The 22,442-nt window shown below is 40.7% G+C and overlaps 1 protein-coding gene across 5 annotated transcripts in view; it reads right to left on the reverse strand.

Moving 5' to 3' along the window:
- The window catches only part of PTPRK (protein tyrosine phosphatase receptor type K), a 413,815-nt gene that overhangs the window by 309,872 nt on the left and 81,501 nt on the right, over positions 1–22,442 (reverse strand). For all 5 annotated transcript variants that reach the window (XM_074896287.1, XM_074896286.1, XM_074896285.1 and 2 more), the window contains exon 2: positions 13,672–13,794. In XM_074896287.1, coding sequence (XP_074752388.1) covers positions 13,672–13,794 — 123 coding nt within the window. The remainder of the gene's footprint in view (positions 1–13,671; positions 13,795–22,442) is intronic.

The following is a 22,442-nucleotide window of genomic DNA, read 5'->3' on the forward strand; positions in this document are numbered from 1 at the left end:
CATGACTGCTCAACTCTGCACAAGGCACCAGTCCATCGTTGTGCTCCAAGAGGCTGTCCTTGATCAACCAGCTCTCCTGGGCCCCTTTGCCCTTCAGGGTACCTCATCATAGGATCCTACCAAGCAAGTCCCTGAACAGGTCAAAATCTGCTCTTCAAAAGTCCAGGGTTGTAATTCTACTGTTCATCTTGGTGACTCCTCTCAGGATCTTAAACTTGAGTCTCACTGTTATTTAAACTGAGGCTGCCCTCAACCATACTCCAACAGTTCTTCCTTGTTTGTGAAGGTAGCACCACTCCGAGTCTGTGATTGTGAGGCTATCACCAGCTGCATAAAGAGGGCTTCATCCATCTCCTGCTCTTGATAGGCTGTAGCACTCACTGCCATACCACCTGTGCCAATTTACCCTCTGATCCTTACCCATAAGCTAGCTACTGTTTTTTAGCTTTGCTTCTTTCACCTTCCTTAATCAAAATGTTTGTATAAATTCTACATATTGCATGAGTATAATTTGATATAAATATAAATTATATCTGTAAATTAAATTGTGTATATTATAGGTAACGTGAATTTTATACTAATATAAGTAAATTTACATGGTATTTTTAAGTTTTTTTTTTCTTTTCATACTAGATCAACTGATCAGATTGCAAAAATGTATTTATTCTAGATGAAATCGTCTGTTTTTCTTGTTTAAAAAGATCCTTGTACACTTTTGTCCATAATTGCTTTAAGGTAAAAAAAAAAATTTATGGTAGGCTGCATTTGCTTGATGCAGAAGTTCTCTTTGCACAGTCATCTGCTCCTAGGTAACCATCACTTTTTAATTGGTGATAAATGAAGTCCGGTGGAGAATATTTTGCAACAATGTGCTATCAATACATCCAAAAGGTCTGGACTATATACCTGGCTGAAACCTCCAAAGAAACCACTTACATGGTTCTCCACATTTGGAGAGGGCACTTACACATAAATGCATATATCCATTGTCTGACTCAGAAGATGAACAGACTCATTTCTTGATTTCACACAAGATGCAATACAAGGGCATTGGCAGGACCATGCAGCGAAAAACTGGGGGCTGACAGGGTAGAAATTAGATTATATTTATCATGAAACTCAAAACACAAGATGCTGTTTACAGCTTACAGGTGGCATGACCTAACAACTCCCTGCCCGCCTCTCCTTTCATTTTTATGTCTCTCCTGTTTCCAGCAGCTTCATCCCCTTGTGCTGCTGGCTCTGATGCTTGTCAGACCTTTCCATGAGTCAATTCAATTCACTAAGACAGCCAAATCCAGAAAAACAACAACATTTTGTCTGGGATAATGAATTATACCAGCTCTCAGTAAGCTCTGATGAGTAAACCTAGCTAGGAAAGCTAGCTGAAGCATAAAGGCAAGGGAGGAGAGGGAATAAAGAGAAGCAGAATAACCCCTTTACTCAAGAGCAAGGTATTAGGCAGGCCTATTATGACTTGTGAAGCTGCAGTCTAATCAGAAACTTATCTTGGCTTAATATCTACCTGCAACTGCAGTCCGATTAGAAAGCAAAGGTGTTACTGTCAGTCAGGACAAAAGTGGTAAGAGCCTGTCTATGAAACCTCAAGCCAAAGCAACCTGCTCCCAAGTCACTGTAACCAACAGGCACAAAGAGCATGGGAAACCATCTCTACTGCCTGAGCAAGAGACACTTGATACTGGCACTGCAGATGTCACTCAGCGGCATGTTTTTAGAAAGTCGACAAGTTCAAAGATCTCAAAGCAATCCATAAGCTTGGCGCAAAACACAAACACAGTGGGAGAAGCTGACGAAATGTAAAGGCTAGGTTAGCAGATGTCAGCTATACGAAAGAGGAAAAATTAATGACAACAGTTTCTTCTGTTTGAATGTCACATGCCTGCTGATCCCTCAATTCATGGGAATTAGTTAAGAGAAACCAAACACACAAGAGAAATGCCTAGTTCATACTGTTTGCTGACTTTATAATAGTACAGTGTGTCAGATTCATGTTTATACATGGCTAGGTTTTGTTCCTCAAGGGAGTTAAAAATGGTTTGATCCAAAACAGAGTAAATAGCTGTTATATCCTGACAGCTGCTCTTTAGAAAGACAAAAGCAAAGGAATTTTTTATTTGGGGGTCTTTTGTGTTTGGTTTTTTTCCTTTAAATTACAAAATACTGAAGCATTGATAAAGTACTCACAAACTCCTTGGTAAGCACCATTTTGAGGCATAGATGGTTGCACAATAGGTAAGACACATGAACACATCTTCCCAGTGCTGTGCAATACCCATGTCCCTGAACCAGTAACAGCTGCCCCAGTGCAGCATACAACCAAGCTAACTCAGTAACAGGCAGAAACTGGGCCATCTCTCCTACCTCAGGAACACAAGGTTAGCTGGAGTATCTCTGGATGGTCCAGCACTGTACATCACAAGTGTACCTAGAAGTTCTGCACTTTTATCCATTTTTTTCTGAAGCTGTGATTATACTGTAGGATCGACTGAGAGCTTTAAAAACCATTTCCCCTGAAACAAAGTAAGAGCTAAATGCATCTTCCCTTCATGATATAAAGAGCACAACCAAAAGTGCATGCAAAAAAAGCAAACAGAAAAAGAAAAAAAATATAAAAGAGTCCCACCTTTGTGCTTTTATTAGTCCAGAGTATTTCTTAATTATACCTCCCCAAACAAAGTAGAGTTTTGATACCAGTCAGGTTTTTTTCAAATCTGGTAGGACAAGGTATAAAACATTCAGTGAACAAGTCGACTGGCATTTTCATAGCTGTCTGGTAGTGTATTTGTTTTCTGTATACTTTTCCACTGATCACACGCTGCTACAAGCAATCTGTTTCAAGACCTACCAGGAACCTTTGTTCTTTCTGCTTATACTTTGATAACTTGACCTGGGTAGAGTATCTACGTGTCTATCCTGCTGTCGTGGATGACAGGGGGAATTAACCACCTTAGCTTCCGAGCTAACTGGTGACAGCTGGCTTTGTTCACGTAAGATACACTCATCACCCTCTGGAGAAGACCGGCTCATACCTGGCTCACACATACACCTCATCGCACCTGGCCCAGCTGCCCTCTGGAGCCCTGCTGACAACTGCTGTCCACATGACACTTCTTCTTCAGTTTACACTATTGGAAATAGTAAAAGGGACATTCTGCATCCACCTGAGAGACGTATTTATAGAATGACACATCAGGCACAGCACATGCATTGTAAACCAGGGCATGAGGGGACACTTTGGAACACAAGTATATCTGCAATACCATTAGAAGACTGCCCCATTTGGGAAGCAGTAAACTTGAGGCAACATGGTGACCACCTAATATCCAAAGTTCTCAGAACCTAGACTCAGATTTCTTCTCAGAAGAAACTTGATGGCTTGCTCCAGCAAGAGGCTCTGAAGAAACCAGCATGTGTGCTATCTCAATAATGAAAAGGGCTCAAGCTCTTGTAGGGAAGTGGGAGCAAACCAAACTGATGCTTCAAGTTACAAACAGAAAAGAGGGGATGGGAAGAGGTGCATATCTTTTCCCAAATCACACACAGGCTGCCCTGTAAAACACCCATCATCTCCCTCTGGATAGATGCAAGCACTACGTTAGCCCTCCCTACTTCTAACTCCCTCAGGAAAGGAGTTTGGTGTTTCCAACACCTCCAGGAAAACTCACCTTCTTAACAAAGAAGCCTTCAGCAGAGCATCAGGTAACTTTTGATAGCTAGGCCATCTAAACCTGTGACATGGCTGACAGCTCTGGTGAATGGCTTCTTGAAGGAGACAAGAGTCCTTTAGGAAGGAGGGTACAAAAAGGAAAAAAAAAAAATTTACTTTTATTTTTCTTCTCCAAAATAAACACTATGTAAAATGCAAACCAAAGTCAAAAATGTATGATCTAATTAAAGTTTTCTTGCTTGCTAATTTTAACTACAGTTTAAATCTGATTAAAATCCACCCACCTTTGGACAGAAGCAACATATTTTGGAATTGAAGAAATGCACTGCATTTCAAAAGTATAGTATTTTCTTCCAATGGGTCATGTTCTTCATGGATTTAATGTCTGAATAGTATTCTAAAATCTACATTAAACATATTTAAAGGAGGTTATTCAAGTCCAGGAGGAGATGGCAAGAAAGGAAGACAGCTTTGGATGTCACTGTATCCGTGGCAGCAACATTACCCATGCTAACAATTAAGCAGCATTCAGAAACAAACACAAACATCACATATGAGGCAAAGCAACACAACTGAACCATACTCAGTATAAACCTGTTCCTTCCCTAATATAGCCACCTAAACAATTGCCTCTTCACAGCCTACATACTTGCAAATGAGGTTTGTGTGACACCCCCCCCAATAAAACAGATTTTCCTTTTCAAAGTATCTCTGTATAGAAAGGTGGGAAAGGGAGCAAAATAATAATAATTAAAAAAAACACACACAAAAAAAAAAAACACAAAAAAAAAAACCAGCAAAGGGAGCAAAAAAATAAGCAAGGATGGAGGGGAAAAAAATAGGGGGGGGAGAGGGGATGATAAAAAAGCCTTACTAATCATAATTAGCTTGATAACAGCAATTTGAACAAGTATCTATACAAGCAATGACAGAAATGCCCAAATTAAAAATCTTATTGTTTTCTGAATACAGTGATTTCATTAGTTCACCACAACCTAAGAAAAAAATTTGAATCTTCTCAGTTGACTCAAAATCTGTTCTGTAAAATATAGTTTTATTACTACCACAGCTTTAGTCACTATTGACAAACATCAATGACTGCTGCATCAGCACGGACTTGCAGCAAAAGCACAACAAGGGAACATAAATTCCATACTGAGCAGCAAAAGGGTTAGAGCTCAGAAATCAATATTTAAGCAGACAGGAAAATTTCAGGCACTGTACATGAAAAAATGTGGAGGAAAGCATCACTTTCCCTTTGTTTTCTTGCTATTATGTGGCTTCCTGAATTTCACCTTATCTTACTTTAAGGCTTTTCGTCTGTTTTTACAAGCATTGCTGCTTCTGTTGGGATTGTCACTGCTCAGATTATAGATATGTCGGTAATTCAGCTATCAGTTTCCAGTTGTGTAATAGGTCCTTTATTAAAAGTGGGATTGGGAATGCCCTTACTCTGTAGTGAATTCAAAGTATCTCACAGCTTCACTTCCACTAAGAGGCTTCGTCGCTGATGTGACAAAAGTGGGAAGTTAGCACGGGGAAAGGGAGATATTCTGTCAAATGGTGAGGCACCCATGTACAAAGGATTACCACAGCACCTTGACCACAGAAAATACATGGTATTTCTGAAGCTTACTGCTTCAAAAATACTAAACTGCATTAGCAACTACTGTACATTACTCACTCTATTACAGGGCTTTTTTTCATCTTGCCTGAACACCATTCCTTTTCATACACCATGGTGTTTTTCCTTCACTCCCTCACCGAAATAGTTCCCAGGCCCTGTTTTTATTTTCATTCTTTTAAGTAGTAAAATTATTTTACTTTTTTGCCCCCTACTTCTAACCTGGCTTCTCCTACACTTCCTACAGGACAGTCTGTAGTTATACTGTTGCTTGAACCTGGCATTCATTAGACTGCTAAAAACTGCACCCAGGTGAGTGGGAGTGAAAAGCAGAGCAATAAGGTTTCCAGTCAGGGCAACCTACAGAAATGTCAAAGCTAAAGAACAGAACAGACGGGAAGGGAAAGCCACCTACACTTACAGCTAATTGAAGCAACCATGTAAATATAAAATAAGTTCACATACACTGGTTGTCTGCTTTTTCTCTTTTCTGTGAAAGGGTCCAGCCAAAGGGTGACAAACAGAGGGTACAAAGTCACCAGATGTGCTGACCCCATGCCATGCTCTGTGGGCAGGAACGCTGCGAGCTGTGCCCATGCTCTGAGCCAAACAAAGCCACATGAGAAGCAGCAGTACCTTAGCTCAGGTCTGGACCTCCACTACACTCTAAGATAGCCAGAAAATTTGAAGGCAAGGCAAACTAGAGTTTTCAGGACAGGGAAAAAAAACCTGTATATACATATATAACATACACACACACAAGCAGGCTGAGAGTTAAAGTGATGGTGGGACAACAGCACAACAGGCAGATGCAGGTACTGAAAAGCAGAGCTGGCTTATTCCTTTCAATGCAGGGAAGCAGTGAGAAATCAAACAAGCACTACTCCTCAGTGTGCAAGCTTCCAGCCTTGCACCCTCTGAACACTAAATGCCTCAATCTGGAATACCTTCCAGGCTACCAAGGTGCTATTCAAACCTTGTTTTCCCTGCAACTCCGAAAGGCTAGCACAGTACCATTTTGCTTTTTGTTCACCCTTCACAATGCTACCAAAATAGCAGCTTCAGGTAATGCCTCTTACTGACATTCAGTTCCCCAAGCTGCAGCTGAGTTCATATAAGCAATGAAATGTTTCCACTTACAGACTGGGCTCCTGACAAACAATGGCAAGAGCTGACAAAAATTGGTCACTCCCCTTCCCCCAAAAGTGCTACAGTGATGGCCAATACCATTTGAACATCTCACGATACAGATATTGGAAGCTAGAAAGCTGCACCATGAAACAGAAGGCTGCATCACGAGCAAAAATACCCTTATGAATGCTCTGATGGTACCAGCATGGCAAAGGTAGATGTGCCCAAGATTGACCTCCTACTTTGGACCTCTATAGCAAGCAGATTTCTCACCTTGCTTTAATTTACTACTCCAGATTCAGAGTAATAAACTAATATGCTGAACAAGTAAAAAAAGAAGAAACGAAGAAAGAGAAGAAACAGTTTCTCAGACGGCAGCGTTTTACACAACTTTCACTGGAGTTTGTTTATGCTACACTCAAAATAACAATCTGACAGATTTTCTAAGATGTAATTGACATCAGTAAAACAAACTCATTTGACCCACACTAGCCAGTAAAACGATAAGCTATTCAAGAACAAATGAGGGTTTTTGGAAATCCATATTGCATGGGAGAGGTTGAACAATGGCTGAACAAAACAGTATTATAAGTTTAAAGAAAGAAAAAAAGCACAACCAACCAACCAAATATTACTCTACATAAGCAGGTATAGCAGCTGGCCTTCAAGGTGAGGTATATTTTGTGCAAATACAGCAAGTAATCCTTTTTAAATGTTGTCTTTCACCCAAATGAAACAGAAGAAATCCATCTGTGTCAATGAATGAAAAACCAACACATAGACGTTACTCATGTGAAAGTCATTTCTATTACTACAAAAACCTTACTTCTATTAATCCCATGCCTAAATTTCCCAATTAAAAAAATGGCTTTTCTACATGTACAAAAGCGCTACACTGCATTAACTATAAAGCCTTCGCTGCTTTAGTGAAGTGTGCTTGAGAACAACAGGGAATCCTTGGAATTAGTCAATAGATTGATTAATGCACTGTACTCAGCGAGCCAAATGGGATCAGGATGTTTACAGGTGTTCTTCAGGTAGACATTAATTGCACTGCTCTAACAAGGAAGGCTTCTTCCTATTAAAGAAGCTACTAACAAATAATACAGACAAGAAACCAACCACAAGGCTTATGAAGTAAGAATAGTAAAATGTTTTTTGCAATAAGAAAGTATTTCAAATAAATTCAGCTCTGTAGTATATTGACAAGTAAAACAGGAAGCAATTTATCAGTCAGCTTTTAGGGCCAAGGAGTGTATGAAGACTGCAGTATCTAAGGAAAAAAAAGAAATTCTCTTAGTCACCTTACATAAAAGATATCTATCCCATCACATGCAAAAGGAGAAACAACCAGAATTTCTTAAGAGCCTCAAACACAGATCCAAGCTTTTGCAATTTATTTCATCGTGTAATGACCCAGATAAGCTTTCAATGATCAAACTTGAAAACCACTACCTTCCTGAATTGCATTTGCCAATCCATGGACTAGTCAATAAATTCCCTTGTGAATAGTTTCTCTGATCTATTACCTTTAAGCTGGCAGTGCGAGCCATACAGCAGCAAAACCTTGAAAAGTCAGTTCTCAACCACTCTGTGGTCTGGTAAACTTTCTTATTTTATCTATTAAAATAAAGAGACCCAGAAAGTATTCTGTTTGAACTTCATCCTTCTGTAGTGCAAAACAACAAGCTGGAACGTAATGTGTGGTGCAGGATCTCTGTGGAAAAGCTTAGTAACCCAGGACATGGTGAGGGCTCTCCTGCTGCTTGCCAAGCTTTTGTCCTGCCCATGCCTCAAGAAATACCCAGCTTTTGCCAGACACTGCTTCCCGATTAACTTCTGTCTGACTATACCCATACACATCCACATAATTTAAATTTATTCATGGGTTAGTGGTTTCATTTCTAGAGGAGAAAAATTCAGGTTTAAGAGAAGTAAAAGGCCAAAAGTCTCATGTATATGACCTCTACATTGCAGCTTTCCTTCCTCAGTCACATTCATATGAGATGTATATTAAAACACAAATTTCATGACCTTCTAGCTCCCCTCTCTCATTTATACACTTCATAAACACTTATGTTAGTCCTGGGCTGAAATTCATTTTGGGTCACACAGGTGACACAAAAGCTATTTCCTTTCTGTACAAGGCAGAACATATAGCACACAACTGACCTTCCAGATCACAACAAATACTCAATGCTACTTTACGGGAAAGTTAAAGTTGCACACAAATCTAAGGGTGTAATTTTCATATTTCTTTTATGCACCCCAGAGGTTTATACAACACCTGTACCCACTCACACCACCAGCTCCCATGGTCTTCATTGGCTGCACCAAAGTAACAACTCTTTTTACAGCTGCACAATGAACTGGCTTAACAAGCCAACACATGTTGCATACTCCCCCACCCCCCATTATTATATGCAATCCACACCAGTTCACAATCACATGCACATCAGAAGACACTAGGAGGAGGCAGCAATGTGAAAATGCCTCTCGGAATGACAGAGCATGGGAATAAGTAGCCAGAGACATTCTGCCTAAAACCCATATAAAAGAAATTACCATGGAAGTGTGGTCTAAGATTACTTGTCAACACACTTCCTTCCATCTCCATTGTCTTTCACTATGTACGTTCTCCATTCTGAAATAACTGTGCAGTCTTCCACTGGGGACCCCAAAACATCAGCCTAAACCAAAATACGTAATGTTTTACTTTTCGGGACTGTTGTGTTTGTTTTCCTTTTTTCAGACTAGCGAATTTCTATTCTTTAAAACAGGGCAACATGCAATGTAGTATGTCATATGTAATTTCTGCAAAGTAAAAAACCTAATTTCTGCAATACTCTTAACTGTAAAGAATAAAGTTTGCATTTGCAAAACACACTCTAATACTGAAGAACATCTTTAGAGATTTAAACTGTTCTCCTTTAGTCATGCTGGATGACAAGTGCAACTAAGGACTTACCCTACTACTGTTAATCTATTTTCCTCAGATTTCTAGAAAACTAATTAAAAAATATTAGCACACATCCAATCCAGGAACATTATCCATCTGAGATCGGAAACAAGATGTCCATCTCAGCACATCACTACTGTCCACTGTAATTTAGATATTCTTCAAATTGCATTTGTATCCAGGAGGGTAATAGCTCTTACATTAAAAAAAGCCCTTCATTAAGACCTGTCACACAGCCCATTATAGGCTCTCATGCCCTGACCCTGCATAACCTCAGAATAATGCTGCTTTTAACTAGCAAACCAAACAGGGTAAATAAACTATCTTTTCTATCTAAGGGTAAAAACATCTGTAAATGTATTATTAATATGGATAAAATCACCCCTTTGCATATCCTCAGTGATATAAGAAAGCACTATTATTTACTTTGTCACCTGCAAAACGAAGTTACCTACACAAAATGAATAGTCCCCTAAAATAATTGGAAAAAATCCACAGCCAAAATTGGATTTCATCTTAATAGCATTCTCCAATTCCTATCTTGCATAGTATAATGTATAAAAATCATACACCTAAGAACATAATGCATGCTCTAAAGGGTTTGCTTCAACATATAGAATATGCCTTTCTTCAAAGGTACAAAGACCATCAGGTAAATGCTCTGACTTCGTCTTTGTCACCATCTCTACAAAAATGTAACACTTAGGTTACCAACCTTGCCTCACACGAAATGCAAATCCACAGTTGTGAAGCCATTACTACATAAGGAACAACTCAATTGTCTTGGACCATTCAACCTAGAACAATGTAAGGAGAAAGGTGTGTATTTTATATAAAAGGTACGTAAAAAACTGAATGGGTTGGAGGTGATCATTAGGAATCAGCTTTGCTTGCTGAAAAGGCCAACATTTATCAAATGGAAGTCATGTGCAAGTTCAAAACAAGAAGAAGAGTTGCATCTTCCCATGATTTGTAACAAAAGCCGGCACTCTTGTAGGACATAGTAGATACTAGAAGGCTGCAAGGATTCCACACACAGTAAGACAATGCTGAGAGAGCAAAATTTGGGAATTCATTAAGAACATCACAAATAAAAGACAATTTCTAGCCCAGAACATTCCTAAATGCCAAACAGCTGGAAACTGGGAGAGCATTCAGGGCATGATCAGCACTTATCCCTCCTACCTCCACATTCTTCCCTAGGCAGCTGCTAATAGCTACTCTCAAAACCAGCAGACCTTTAGCTTCATCTAGCACAGTCGCTTTTATATGCTCTTAAAAACCTAATGTTGGACATCAGGTGTTTTCCAATGTTTCAATAAGTAATCCAAAGGTTTTATCATGTAAGCTGCAGTTCAAACAATTTACAAGTTGGCATTTAAAGCTGTACACAAGCACCTACTCTTAGTGTTCACTTTACTTCAAAATTAATAATTATGTACTGCATTTATTTTTCCCATAACAGACGATAAGTGGCTTTTGCCTCCACTCATAATTTGAGAAATACAATGTAGGTCACTGTAAAAAAATTCTGGTTGCACTAATTACTCAGAGGTGATTACAGTTGTCTTACCAATAGTGTTTACTATTGCTATATCTGCTTTCCATTAGGACAAGTTTTTACATTTGTATAGCACTCCGAAGCATGTACCATTAGGTCTAAAGTTTCCCATGACTTATCCTTCTCCAAAACAGAACACTGAGTTAAACACCTCCCTTGAATCAAAACTAAAACATGAAGTAATTTTTCAATTTTTTCCCTTTTCCTGTTTTGTATATGTCCTTTTCTCTCTTTTTTTTCTTTTTTTTTTTTTTTTTAAATAAATAAGACTTTCTGATCAACTGAAGACTAAAAATTGACATTTGAAAATTGTGTATAACCCTTTAAGACTACAATGCTTCTGGGTGAATCAGGTAAAGTTAGAACCCTGAAAGCTGCATACTCAGTGTAAGGATATTATCCTTTTAACATACTGGAAAACAGTGCTCCTTCCAGGACAAAGCTGTACTGGATTCCAAAGACATGTAAGAGACAAGGGCTTCAAACACTACAACAAGAGAACGTACACTCCACTGAGAGAACGTCAATACATGCATTAAGCAGCTTTGTGTGTAGCTGAAGGATTACAGAGCCTCAGAAGAAGAGATGGAGAGAAAACAGTCCCTACCCTAGCACTTCAGCTTCTGTGCTGCTCAGTTTTTCTGGGTACCCTTCTCTCATTCTCTGACTGAGCAGGAAAAAGTGAGCTGACTGATTCCTAGGAGATCCCTGGCTTCTACAGGTTAGAAAACCCAGCATTTTTCAAAGTGAAAACAGCAGTAGTTTAATTTTACCTATACCTTCATTACCACATCTTACTCTACTTGGATAACTTCTTCACAAGCAGTGGACTGCTTTCTAACCTACAATTTCAATAGCAATCAGGCAGGGTCAGCAATGTTAAAAAACTGCATGGCAGATGATTGCATAGTTATTTCCCCTCTGCTTTTCCCTTGAACCCCTTGCTGCTCCACTTCCCGCAGACTCACCAATTTAGCACTCATTTTAAAACTGTGTTATATTCTTAGACTTAATTTAAAATCATGCTATTTCAAACACAAAAGAGATTAAGTATTTAGATACAGCACAGATCTTAAGAAGTTCAGTCTTCAGATTCCGAAGGGCAGCTCATCAGATAAGGCTGCTCACTTTTAGTCTGGATCTCAATTACCAAACATCAGACTTTTAAACAGTGGTTCAAGCCGTCTAGAATTGAAACCAGAGGAAGGAAAAAAATAAGAGCTTCTTCTGTATCTGTTTTGGACTATCTCTGAAACATTCCTTTATTCTGATAGATTTTACTGAGCAGCCACAATTTCACATACAGATGTGAAAAAAGAACTTCCTCTAGATGCTACACTTTGAAGAAGAGGGTCTGCAGTCTGCAGCAGAACTGAACAGAAAGAAGTCAGTTGCCAAAGTCAGAGCGCCCTGTGTCATTTAACTCTGAAAACCACGTAAGGATGACAGCTATGTTATTTGGGAGAAGCACAAAGCCGCTATCTTGTCATTTAGATTAATTTAAAATAAAATTCCTCAAATTGCTGTTCTTCCAATACCAGGTGTATCCAAGGTCTGAGAATATGAAATTTTTTACAAAATGGTGCTTCTACCACAATTAACATACCTCCAACCATTTTAACAAACCATGTAGACTGGAAAACACAAACTGCAAAGTAACTAATTTTGGCCTTCCTAGGGGAGATGTTCTTTTGAATTTGTTAACACAAGACCATCATGAATGTCAAGGCTTCAGGGCTTAAATTTATTCTTCCATATGCAAACTTGAAGTGCTAAGCAGTCCATTAAATGAGGTGTGGATCTTCCTTAATTAACCTATTTAGTAAGACATGGGCATAGTAACAGTTGCTCATACCAGTGACTCCAAAGCAGGGGGAACTCGGCTAGTTAGCAGTTAAGTACAATTACATACACTAACCACCATTAATAATGCACAACAATATATAAAAAGCAGGGGAAGGAATGGTGCTGAGGTTAGGTTACTTCTGTGTGGCAACATTTCCCACTCCTTCCTCACACGTACCTCGCTTCACAAAACCTTTTAGATACAAATAAAATAGCCATGACCTTTTCTCCTCCTCTGCATGATTAATTACTTAATGTATTATTAATTGGAAAATGTAGCTGAATTTCAAATGCTTTCATTTTCTCAGCATATCATGCTGTCTGGGAAGCGCCGATTAAGCTGTTCATCAAAGGTGAGCAGGCAAGGTCATGTAGGCTGTACCTCTTCAGTTATTCATTACCTGTTCTAAATAGTAATTAACAACAGCAATATTTCCATAAATCAAAGCTTTTCTGATTACCTTCAGATGATGAGCAGTTGTGGGGAGGGGAGGAAAGGAACCAGTGTATGGGTTTCTGCATGTATCCTTTTCTTCACCATTTCTTCTAATGCATACGTGAATAATTCAATCGATACATTAGCTGTCATTTAAGATGCAGAATTTCACTGCTAGTCAACAGGAATTCCACACAGAATAAAGAGGTTACGTCTTCCTTTCTCCCTTCCTTATGTCCCTCCTTTAGAGAGAATTTTGATCTAAGAAGGTTTCTCAATTACCACGACTATTTACTTTTGTTTCTTTTTATTACCTCCAATATCAAGGTTAAAGTGGAGATCACAGAGTATGGCCTTCAGGCCCTATACAGTGAGGCTCTGTGTTTTTCAATAAGCCTATCCCTTCAGTATCTGTGGAGTTTCTCACCTTGAGGCATCTCAGGCGGCAAATAGTGAGGCTCTTGAGCACTGACATGCACCCAGTCGAAGTCATCATACAAGTCTTGGTGGTAGTCACAGGGTCCAGGACCATCATCGAATGTACATCCCCCTAGGGAAGAAAGAGTTGTTATTAGTTAATTTAAAAGCAGGGCTCGTCCAAGAGTCAAGCAGAGGTGTCCCTCCAGGGCACACCACAAATATGGAGCCCATGCAGCCTGTTGCAGGGTTCACAGGCTTGCCTCTGCAAAGCTAAAACCCACAAGCAGCTCACCCATCATTCCACTCTTTTTTAAAAAGTCTCTGCTTCACATAACCTATTTCCCCCAAGAACCCCTTCTGTCAGAGCAGGAAATCACAGGCAGAATCCCTTAGTCCAAGTGAAACCCAGGCCAATGTCTGTGTGACAAAAAAGCAACGGGCTATCTAAACCAAGGAGGAAACAGAAAATAATGGACTAGGCTCAAAAATCAAAGGTGTAAATCAACAGTTCTGATGCACTGAAAGCATAAGTAGTCCAAACACCAACAAGGATAAATACTGTGCACAAAACAAAAGCAGTCAGAGAAAATAATTAAAATTACTTAGAAATTAAATAATTGCTGCAGAATGAATTGGATAATCTTGCTTTATTAAAACAGTCTAGCATAACAGAACACAAATTAAAGGCACTTTTTCAGGATCACACAAACAATGGATATGAAGACCTTACAACCAAAGTTGTGAGAAGTGAGAGGAAGAAAGAAAAGAAAGAAAATGGGGAAGAACGTAAAAGATGGGGGGGGGCAGGGGGCGGCGGGAACGGGACACACACACGGACACACAACACAGACACAACAAAATAATGTCTGCCTGGTTTCATTCACTAAGTTTTTTATTTACATTATTCACTCAAGGCACTTAAGTAGGCTGGGAAAAAGAGAGAAGAAAACATGATGATCACAGAAAGAGATCAAGATTTAAGAAAGAAGAAACAAAGGAATCAAAAGAGCCTGGCTGAAGAAAAAGTAGAGCCGAAATTGAAGAAAATACGTATGTGATGCATACAACTCTGCAGCATCTGTTATCTCCATTCATGGCACACAGTCCTCGAGTTCACTCCTCCTCCTCAAAAATAAAAGGCAAGACCTATTGCTAAGAAGACACCTGCAGAATAACAGAAGCATTTGTGTTGGCCTCAGTCTAACTTTTTGATTACAAAATATGGGACAAGTACTGTAAGTCCCAAGAACAAACAAAAAACCCTTATGATAAGTTGTGGTGTCATGAGTCACCACCATTGCATCAACAGTGAACACCCTCCCATGCCTGCCATGCTCTCAGCAGCCCACAGGACTCCCTGAAGGAGAACAGGCTGGAGGTGGGAAAGGGGAGATGGAAGACCATGAAGAACCACAGTCTGTGCTCATTTCTGCCCTCTGTACCAGACATACACAGCCTGGAACTAAGACAGGCTAGAGAATAAGGAAAGGAGGAATGGGCATGTATGTCACCAAATAGAGGATAAAAATATTTTTTTACTACCCAAAAAGGAATATTCAAATGTCACGTAACAGTCAGAGTTTGCAAAAACAGTGTTCATATTTGGGGAAGGGGAAGTTCCTTTTACTAAATTTCATCAGCAAACCGAGACTGTGTTCCAAACTGATGCTGTTTCATCTTCAATTAGAGACAACTCAAATAATTTCCACAGTTCTGCATAAGTATTTGTCATTTTGAATAAATGGCAAAAACAAGTTTTAGCTAATTCTACTCACCAAAAACCATTGACAGATACTCATTCCCAGGCACACCCAGAACCTATTGTTAACCAGTTTTGGCTGGCAAGGGGAAAAAATACCAGGGGAAAACAAAACAAAACAAAACAAAAAAAACAACCAACTAAACTGTACACTACAGCAAAATTTCTGCCAAATCCTTGTACCATAAAATTTAAAGCTTCATATTCAGCTCCATGTTAGCAAAACGTTCTCAGGTATTACCCTATGACAACACAAGCACAGCATCAACATCAACAAAAGTGTACCAACATTTTACACTCTGTACTAAGTCGGTTATTACATCAGTGTCACTGTAAAAGACTGCAAGGCACAAGAAGATACGTATTTGTGCATCAAAAAAACATTTATGCCTTTAAAAGTCCCAACTCCAATGCCCTATTACCACTGAGAGACTTTTCTAATTAACATCTATCATGATAAAGCCTGAAAGTCTTAGAACATAAATCTTGGGGTTTGATTTAACTTACAATACACTGCTATGATCACTCTACAGCAAAAATGTACATTTTTTTCGACATTTAACTGATAAATGAATAGCAGTTTCCCTTAAAGGGAAGTTATCACTGTCTGCTGTCCCAGCACCAAAATGACATATGGCTTTGAAGCACATGCCTGCAGGGCACCCATTACCCTTTTTAATGGTTTAAGTGCCCTCAGTATATAAATTTAAACTACCAATGAATTGTGTAGTCTCATTTGGAAGATGAATGTCCTTAATTGTTCATCTTTGTGCTCACTATTAATTTTAGTTATCAGGGTTCTGATTAGCAATAACAACATGCCTGTTAATACACAGCAAGCAATCCAAAACTCCCTGTGCATAGCACATCACAGCTGCATCCACAGAACAGGCAAGTGTCCATTTATCACATTCACATGAACAAAAATTATCACCACGGATTATCAACCCACTATAAAATCCACCCTGTAACAACTGCTTAAACCAATGGCTTCTCCTTATGGAGCACAGCATGGCTTCTTACCAACATATCGCGACATTTCAAGCCAAGTAAAGTAAAAACCAATGCTGTAGGAATTTATCCGGTATAACACGATGCGACAAACTAAGCATTTTAAACCCCCTGCAGAGTACTCCTGATGACTTAAAACATGAGTGAGTTTGGATCCCCCCTTCTCTCTTTTAATAGTCAGTTGCCTGTGTGCTATTTTGGTAACTCTGGGTACAAAGAGACAAACCTAGTGTAACATGCTCTGTGGAAAACACCAGAAGAGATGGTGGGTGGGTGAAACCTGCAGTGATATTTTGTTCCCAGTCATTTATTCAAAACTGTATACATTTTAAATCAGTCTTTAACTACTCAAACATAAAACCACATCTGACAGAGGTACATCGTAGGTCAGGATTTGGTAGCACCCTAACTCAGCTGTTGGGCCACTCTCCACATTAATGTAAGAGCACTGTTCAGGGAAGAAAGTGGATCAGCTTGATGAGTGTTTAGTACATTCCAGTGAGGTTCAGAAGCTGAACTCAAATATACATTCATATTCGTTTCCTAACATTTTTACAACAGTCTGCTAATATCCTACAAATGACAAGTCAGAAATCTCAAACCAGGCATTTGTAACTTCCTCCAAAACTCAATAAAAAGGTACTTCACTACCAACCACTGTCCCATTACGTATCACTGCCTCGTTTCTTTAGCTACATCTGATGTATAACCTGCAATTTATCTTCAATACTACGCTGCCACTGGAATTTGTGCATACCTACCAACATACGCACCATGCCACAAACAGTGATTTGTGCACTTCTGTTCAATCTCCCCGCTGGAAGCACACAGAGCTGACATTCAAATGCTCTTGGACCTTGCAGTACCTATATGTTTATCTTAGATTTCTAATATCATGCTTCAGAAAAAAGTGGTGGAAGCAGCAGCAATCAAAGCAATACATCGGACTAGTCCAACCTCAACAGCCTGAGGTGGGCTTAGAGACTCGCACACAACACAGCGAGCATCTCCTCCCTTCAAACAATGCTGCCATCGGGATGTGGCCCAGAAGAGACAGACAGGGACAAGCAGCAGATTGTGCTGAGGGGCAGCACCAACCAGAGCCATGACCTGCCACACCTGTGGCGGTGGCAGCGGCCATCAAGTCAGCCTCAGTAAGCAATTTCACAAAAAGAAAAATCAGGTAGTCCATCAGAAACAAACACCCTAGCAAGAGCTGGAATTGTAAGCTAGGAAGACAGAAGGAATTTTAAGTCTGGATGGTTATTTTGTCTAACTGCTAACTGTATTTTGGGTCAATCCAATTTGGTCAGTTGCTGAGAAGGTATTTGGGAATCATTTACATTCCACAGAAAAACAAAAATCAACAATTCACTGTTTGTATTATCTTTTCCCATAAGCTTCACTATGTTATTAACTTCAGCTTAAACACACCTAGAAAGCTCACACATTCATTTTCAACATACTTCTAAAAGATCAGTGATAAATCATGCTAGCCTGATAAAAATTTCCTGACTACATGTCCACTTTCATTTATAAAAGATAATCTTAAATGTTCATTATAAAAAGAAATATATGAATATCCCACACTGAACTCCCAGAAAAGAAATTAAAGCTCCACTAAGTAACAAGGTCATAAATATTAAATTTAATCTTGAAATTACTTTTAAAATCCCAAAGATTAACCTAAATTTAATAAAGATTATATAGTTAAGGTTTACAAATCACCTGCTGTGGTGCACTGACCCTGGCTGGATGCCAGGTACCCACCAAAGCTGCTCTATCACTCCCCTCCTCAGCTGGACAGGGAAGAGAATATAACAAAAGGCTCGTGGGTCGAGGTAAGGACAGGGAAATTGTTCAGCAATTACCATCACAGGCAAAACAGACTCGACTTGGGAAAATCAATTTATTAGCAATCAAATCAGAGTAGGATAACAAGACATAAACCCAAATCTTAGAACACCTTCCACCTTCCCCTACCCCTCCCTTCTTCACAGGCTTAAGTTTACTCCCTATTTCTCTACCTCCTCCCCACCAGAGGCACAGGGGGCCTGGGGGTTGCAGTCAGTTCATCACACATTGTCTCTGACGCTCCTTCCTCTTCAGGAGGGAGGACTCCTCACACTCTTTCCATGCTCCAGCGTGGGTCCCTCCCACAGCAGACAGTCCTCCAGGAACTTCTCCAACATGAGTCCTTCCCACAGGCTACAGTTCTTCACGAACTGCTCCAGTGTGGGTCCCTCCCATGGGGTTCAGTCCCTTCAGGAACAGACTGATCCAGTGTGGGTCCCCCACGGCGTCACAAGTCCTGCCAGCAAACCTGCTCCAGCGTGGGCTCCTCTCTCCATGTGCCCACAGGCCCTGCCAGGAGCCTGCTCCAGCGTGGGCTTCCCACGGGGTCACAGGCTCCTCCGGGCACATCCACCTGCTCCAGCGTGGGGCCCTCCCCGGGCTGCAGGCAGAGATCTGCCCCACTGCCAACCCCCAGGGGCTGCAGGGCACAGCTGCCTCACCATGGGCTGCACCACGGGCTGCAGGGGAACCTCTGCTCTGCCTGGAGCACCTCCTACCCCTCCTTCTGCACTGACTGTGGTGGCTGCAGAGCTGTTTCTCTCACATTCTCACTCCTCTCTCCAGCTACAGTTGCTGCTGTGCAGGTTTTTTTCCCCAGTTTAAAATACATTATCACAGAGGTGCTACCACCATCACTGATGGGCTCGGCCCTGGTCAGCAGCAGGTCCCTCTTGGAGTCGGCTGGCACTGGCTCTGTTGAACACAGTGAAAGCTTCCGGGAGCTCCTCACAGAAACCACCCCTGTAGCCCCCCCCCTTCCCCCCACTACCAAAACCTTGTCACACAAAACCAATATACTGATAAACTATTTAAAGATGCTTGAATTTAAAGATAAATTACATTTTTTTAAATGTTCCCATGATGTCTCCTTAGCAGCAACATTCAGTGTTGACACTGCTCTCAATTTATCCTACATCCTTTCATACCGACCCATGAAAGAAAAGGTGAATGGATTTTTTCCCCACCAGATTAAAATATAAATAAGCTTAAGACTAAAAGAAGCATGTGTCAGTAACTCCCACTGATAAATGGACATCCACTACAATTTGGTGGCCACCCAGCTCATCAGCTCAGGACAGAAAGGAAAACCGATTCAGATTCTGCACTAATGATCTTTATCTTAATCCCAGTGTTCTCATTACAATTCCTAGAGATGATGTCACTTTTACTATTTTGAATAGAAACAGTCGTTTGCCACCAATATTACATGAAATTTAAGATACCCATGACATTTATTATGAATGGCATTATAGGAATGCTATAGTGGAGATTACTGACTTCTAGCTAAAAGGCACTATTCCCACATACCACCTAAAAATTCTGTACATTAGCTTTTGTATTTAATTAGCCCTTAACAACTCCAGTGCCCTTTAATATTCAGTCAGAAAAGCAATAGTAAAAATCCATTCAAAACGTTCAAAAAACTACTAAATTGCAATAAATTAAATACCTATTGATAAAACTATCTGATGAAGAATAACACATTTATTGGTCTTTATACCATCTTTACAAAAAAAGATTACCTTTAGCATCAAGATAGGAGAAGGGAATGGCTGGCATTCATTTTTCTAAATCCAACAACTTGTCTTATGTCACACTTTCTACAGAATTAAAAATAAATTTTAAAAGTATAACGAATTATATGCAACAAAAGGAAGGAGGGACTTATTTTTAAGTCTCCTATAACAACAATATCTATCTGCTAGAACTCCCAAGTACATTGTCACCAAAATCTGGCACTAAGTTTCAGAAACTAATAAGGGAAAGCAATGAAAGAAAACTGTCTCCTGGATATGAGGCAGGGGTAGAGAGAAGAGAAACTGGACTGATTAGGTACTGTTTCTGAAACAAACTGCTTTTAAAAGTATTCTTCATTACCTATTTCTATAATGTATCAGCATTGCAAAGGATTTCCTTCAGCCATACAATGGCATCTATGGAAGGACAGTCAAAAGAACACAACTTTACAGTTCATTTCATTGCTCTTGCATCTAATTACTTCTGATGCTACACAAAATCATAGAATGATAGAATGGTCTGGGTTAGAAGGAACCTTAAAGATCATCTAGTTGTAACCCCCCTGCCATGGGCAGGGACACCTTCCACTAGCCCAGGCTGCTCAAAGCCCTGAACAACCTGGCCTGGAACACTGCCAGGGAAGGGGCAGCCACAGCTTCCCTGGGCAACCTGTGCCAGTATCTCAACACCCTCACAGGAAAGAATTTCTTCCTTACATCTAATCTGAATCTACCCTCTTTCAGTTTAAAACCATTACTCCTCATCCTATCCCTATACTCCCTGATAAAGCATCTCTCCCCATCTTTCCTGTGTGCCCCCTTTAAGTACTGGAAGGCCACTATAAGGTCTCCCTGGAGACTTCTCCAGGCTGAACAACCCTAACTCTCTCGGCCTGTCCTCATAAGGGAGATGCTCTAGCTCCCTGATGATCTTTGTGGCCTCCTCTGGACTCACTCAAGCAGGCCCATGTTATTTTTACATTGGGGGCCCCAGAGCTGGACATAGTACTCCAGGTAGGGTCTTTATGAGAGCAGAGTAGATTGGAAGAATCACTTCCCTGGACCTGTTGGCCACACTTGTTTTGATGCAGCCCAGGGTACGGTTGGCTTTCTGAACTGTGAGCACACATTGCTGGCTCATAGTTTTCCATCCACTAGTACCCCAAGTCCTTCTCCACAGGGCTGCTCTCAATCCGCTCACTGCCCAGCCTGTATTTGTGTTTGGCATTGCCCTGACCCATGTGCAGGACCTTGCACTTGGCCTTGTTGAACTTCATGAGGTTTGCACAGGCCCACCTCTCCAGCCTGTCAAGGTCCCTCTGGATGGCATCTCCCTTCCCTCCAGTGTGTTGACTGCTCCACACAGCTTGGTGTTGTTGGTAAACTTGCTGAGGGTGCGCTCAATCCACTGTCACCAACAAAGATGTTAAACAGTGCCAGTCCCAACACTGACCCCTCAGGAATGGCACTCGTCACCACTCTCCACTTGGGCACAGAGCCGTTGACCTGAACTTTTGAGTGAGACCATCCAATCAATTTAGAGACAGGGATGTCGTGTGGGACTGCGTCAAATACTTTGCACAAGTCCAGACAGATGATGCCAGTTGCTCTCCTCTCATCCACCAGCACTGTAACCTTGTCGTAGAAGACCACCAAGTCTGTCAGTCATGATTTGCCCTTAGTGCAGCCATGTTGGCTGTCACCAATCACCTCCTTATTTTCCATGTGCTCTAGCATAGGTTCCAGAAGGATTCACTCCATGATCTTGCTGGGCACAGAGGTGAGACTGACTGTAGCTCTCCATTTTTAAAAATGGGGGTTATGCTTCCCCTTTTCCAGTCAGCAGGAACTTCCCCAGACTGTCACGACTTCTCAAATACGATGGATGGTGGCTTAGCCACTTCATCCACCAGTTCCCTCAGGACCCTCGAATGCATCTCATCAGGTCTCATGGACTTACGCACCTCCAGGTTCCTTAGATGGTCTCAAACCTGATCTCTTACAGTGACAGTTCTCACTTCTCCCAGTCCCCACCTCTGTGTTCTGTGTCTTGGGCAGTGTGGCTGGAGCACTTGCTGGTGAAGACTGAGGCAAAAAAGCCATTGAGTACCTCAGCCTTCTCCATATCCCATGTGACCAAGTCTCCCTTTTCCTTATGGAGAGGACCCATATTTTCCCTGGTCTTCCTTTTATCACCAATGTATCTGTAAAAGCTTTTTTCATTGCCCTTCATGTCTCTGGCCAGATTTAATTCTGTCAAGGCTTTGGCCTTCCTAACCTGATCCCAGGCTACCTGTCCTTGCTTCCACCCTCTGCAGGCTTCCTTTTTACATCTGGGCTTGTCCAGGAGCTCCTTGTTCACCCATGCAGGCCTCCTGGCAGTCTTATCTGACTTCCTCTGCATCGCTCCTGAGC

Source organism: Athene noctua, chromosome 1 (genome assembly GCF_965140245.1).
Source record: "Athene noctua chromosome 1, bAthNoc1.hap1.1, whole genome shotgun sequence".
NCBI lineage: Eukaryota > Metazoa > Chordata > Aves > Strigiformes > Strigidae > Athene > Athene noctua.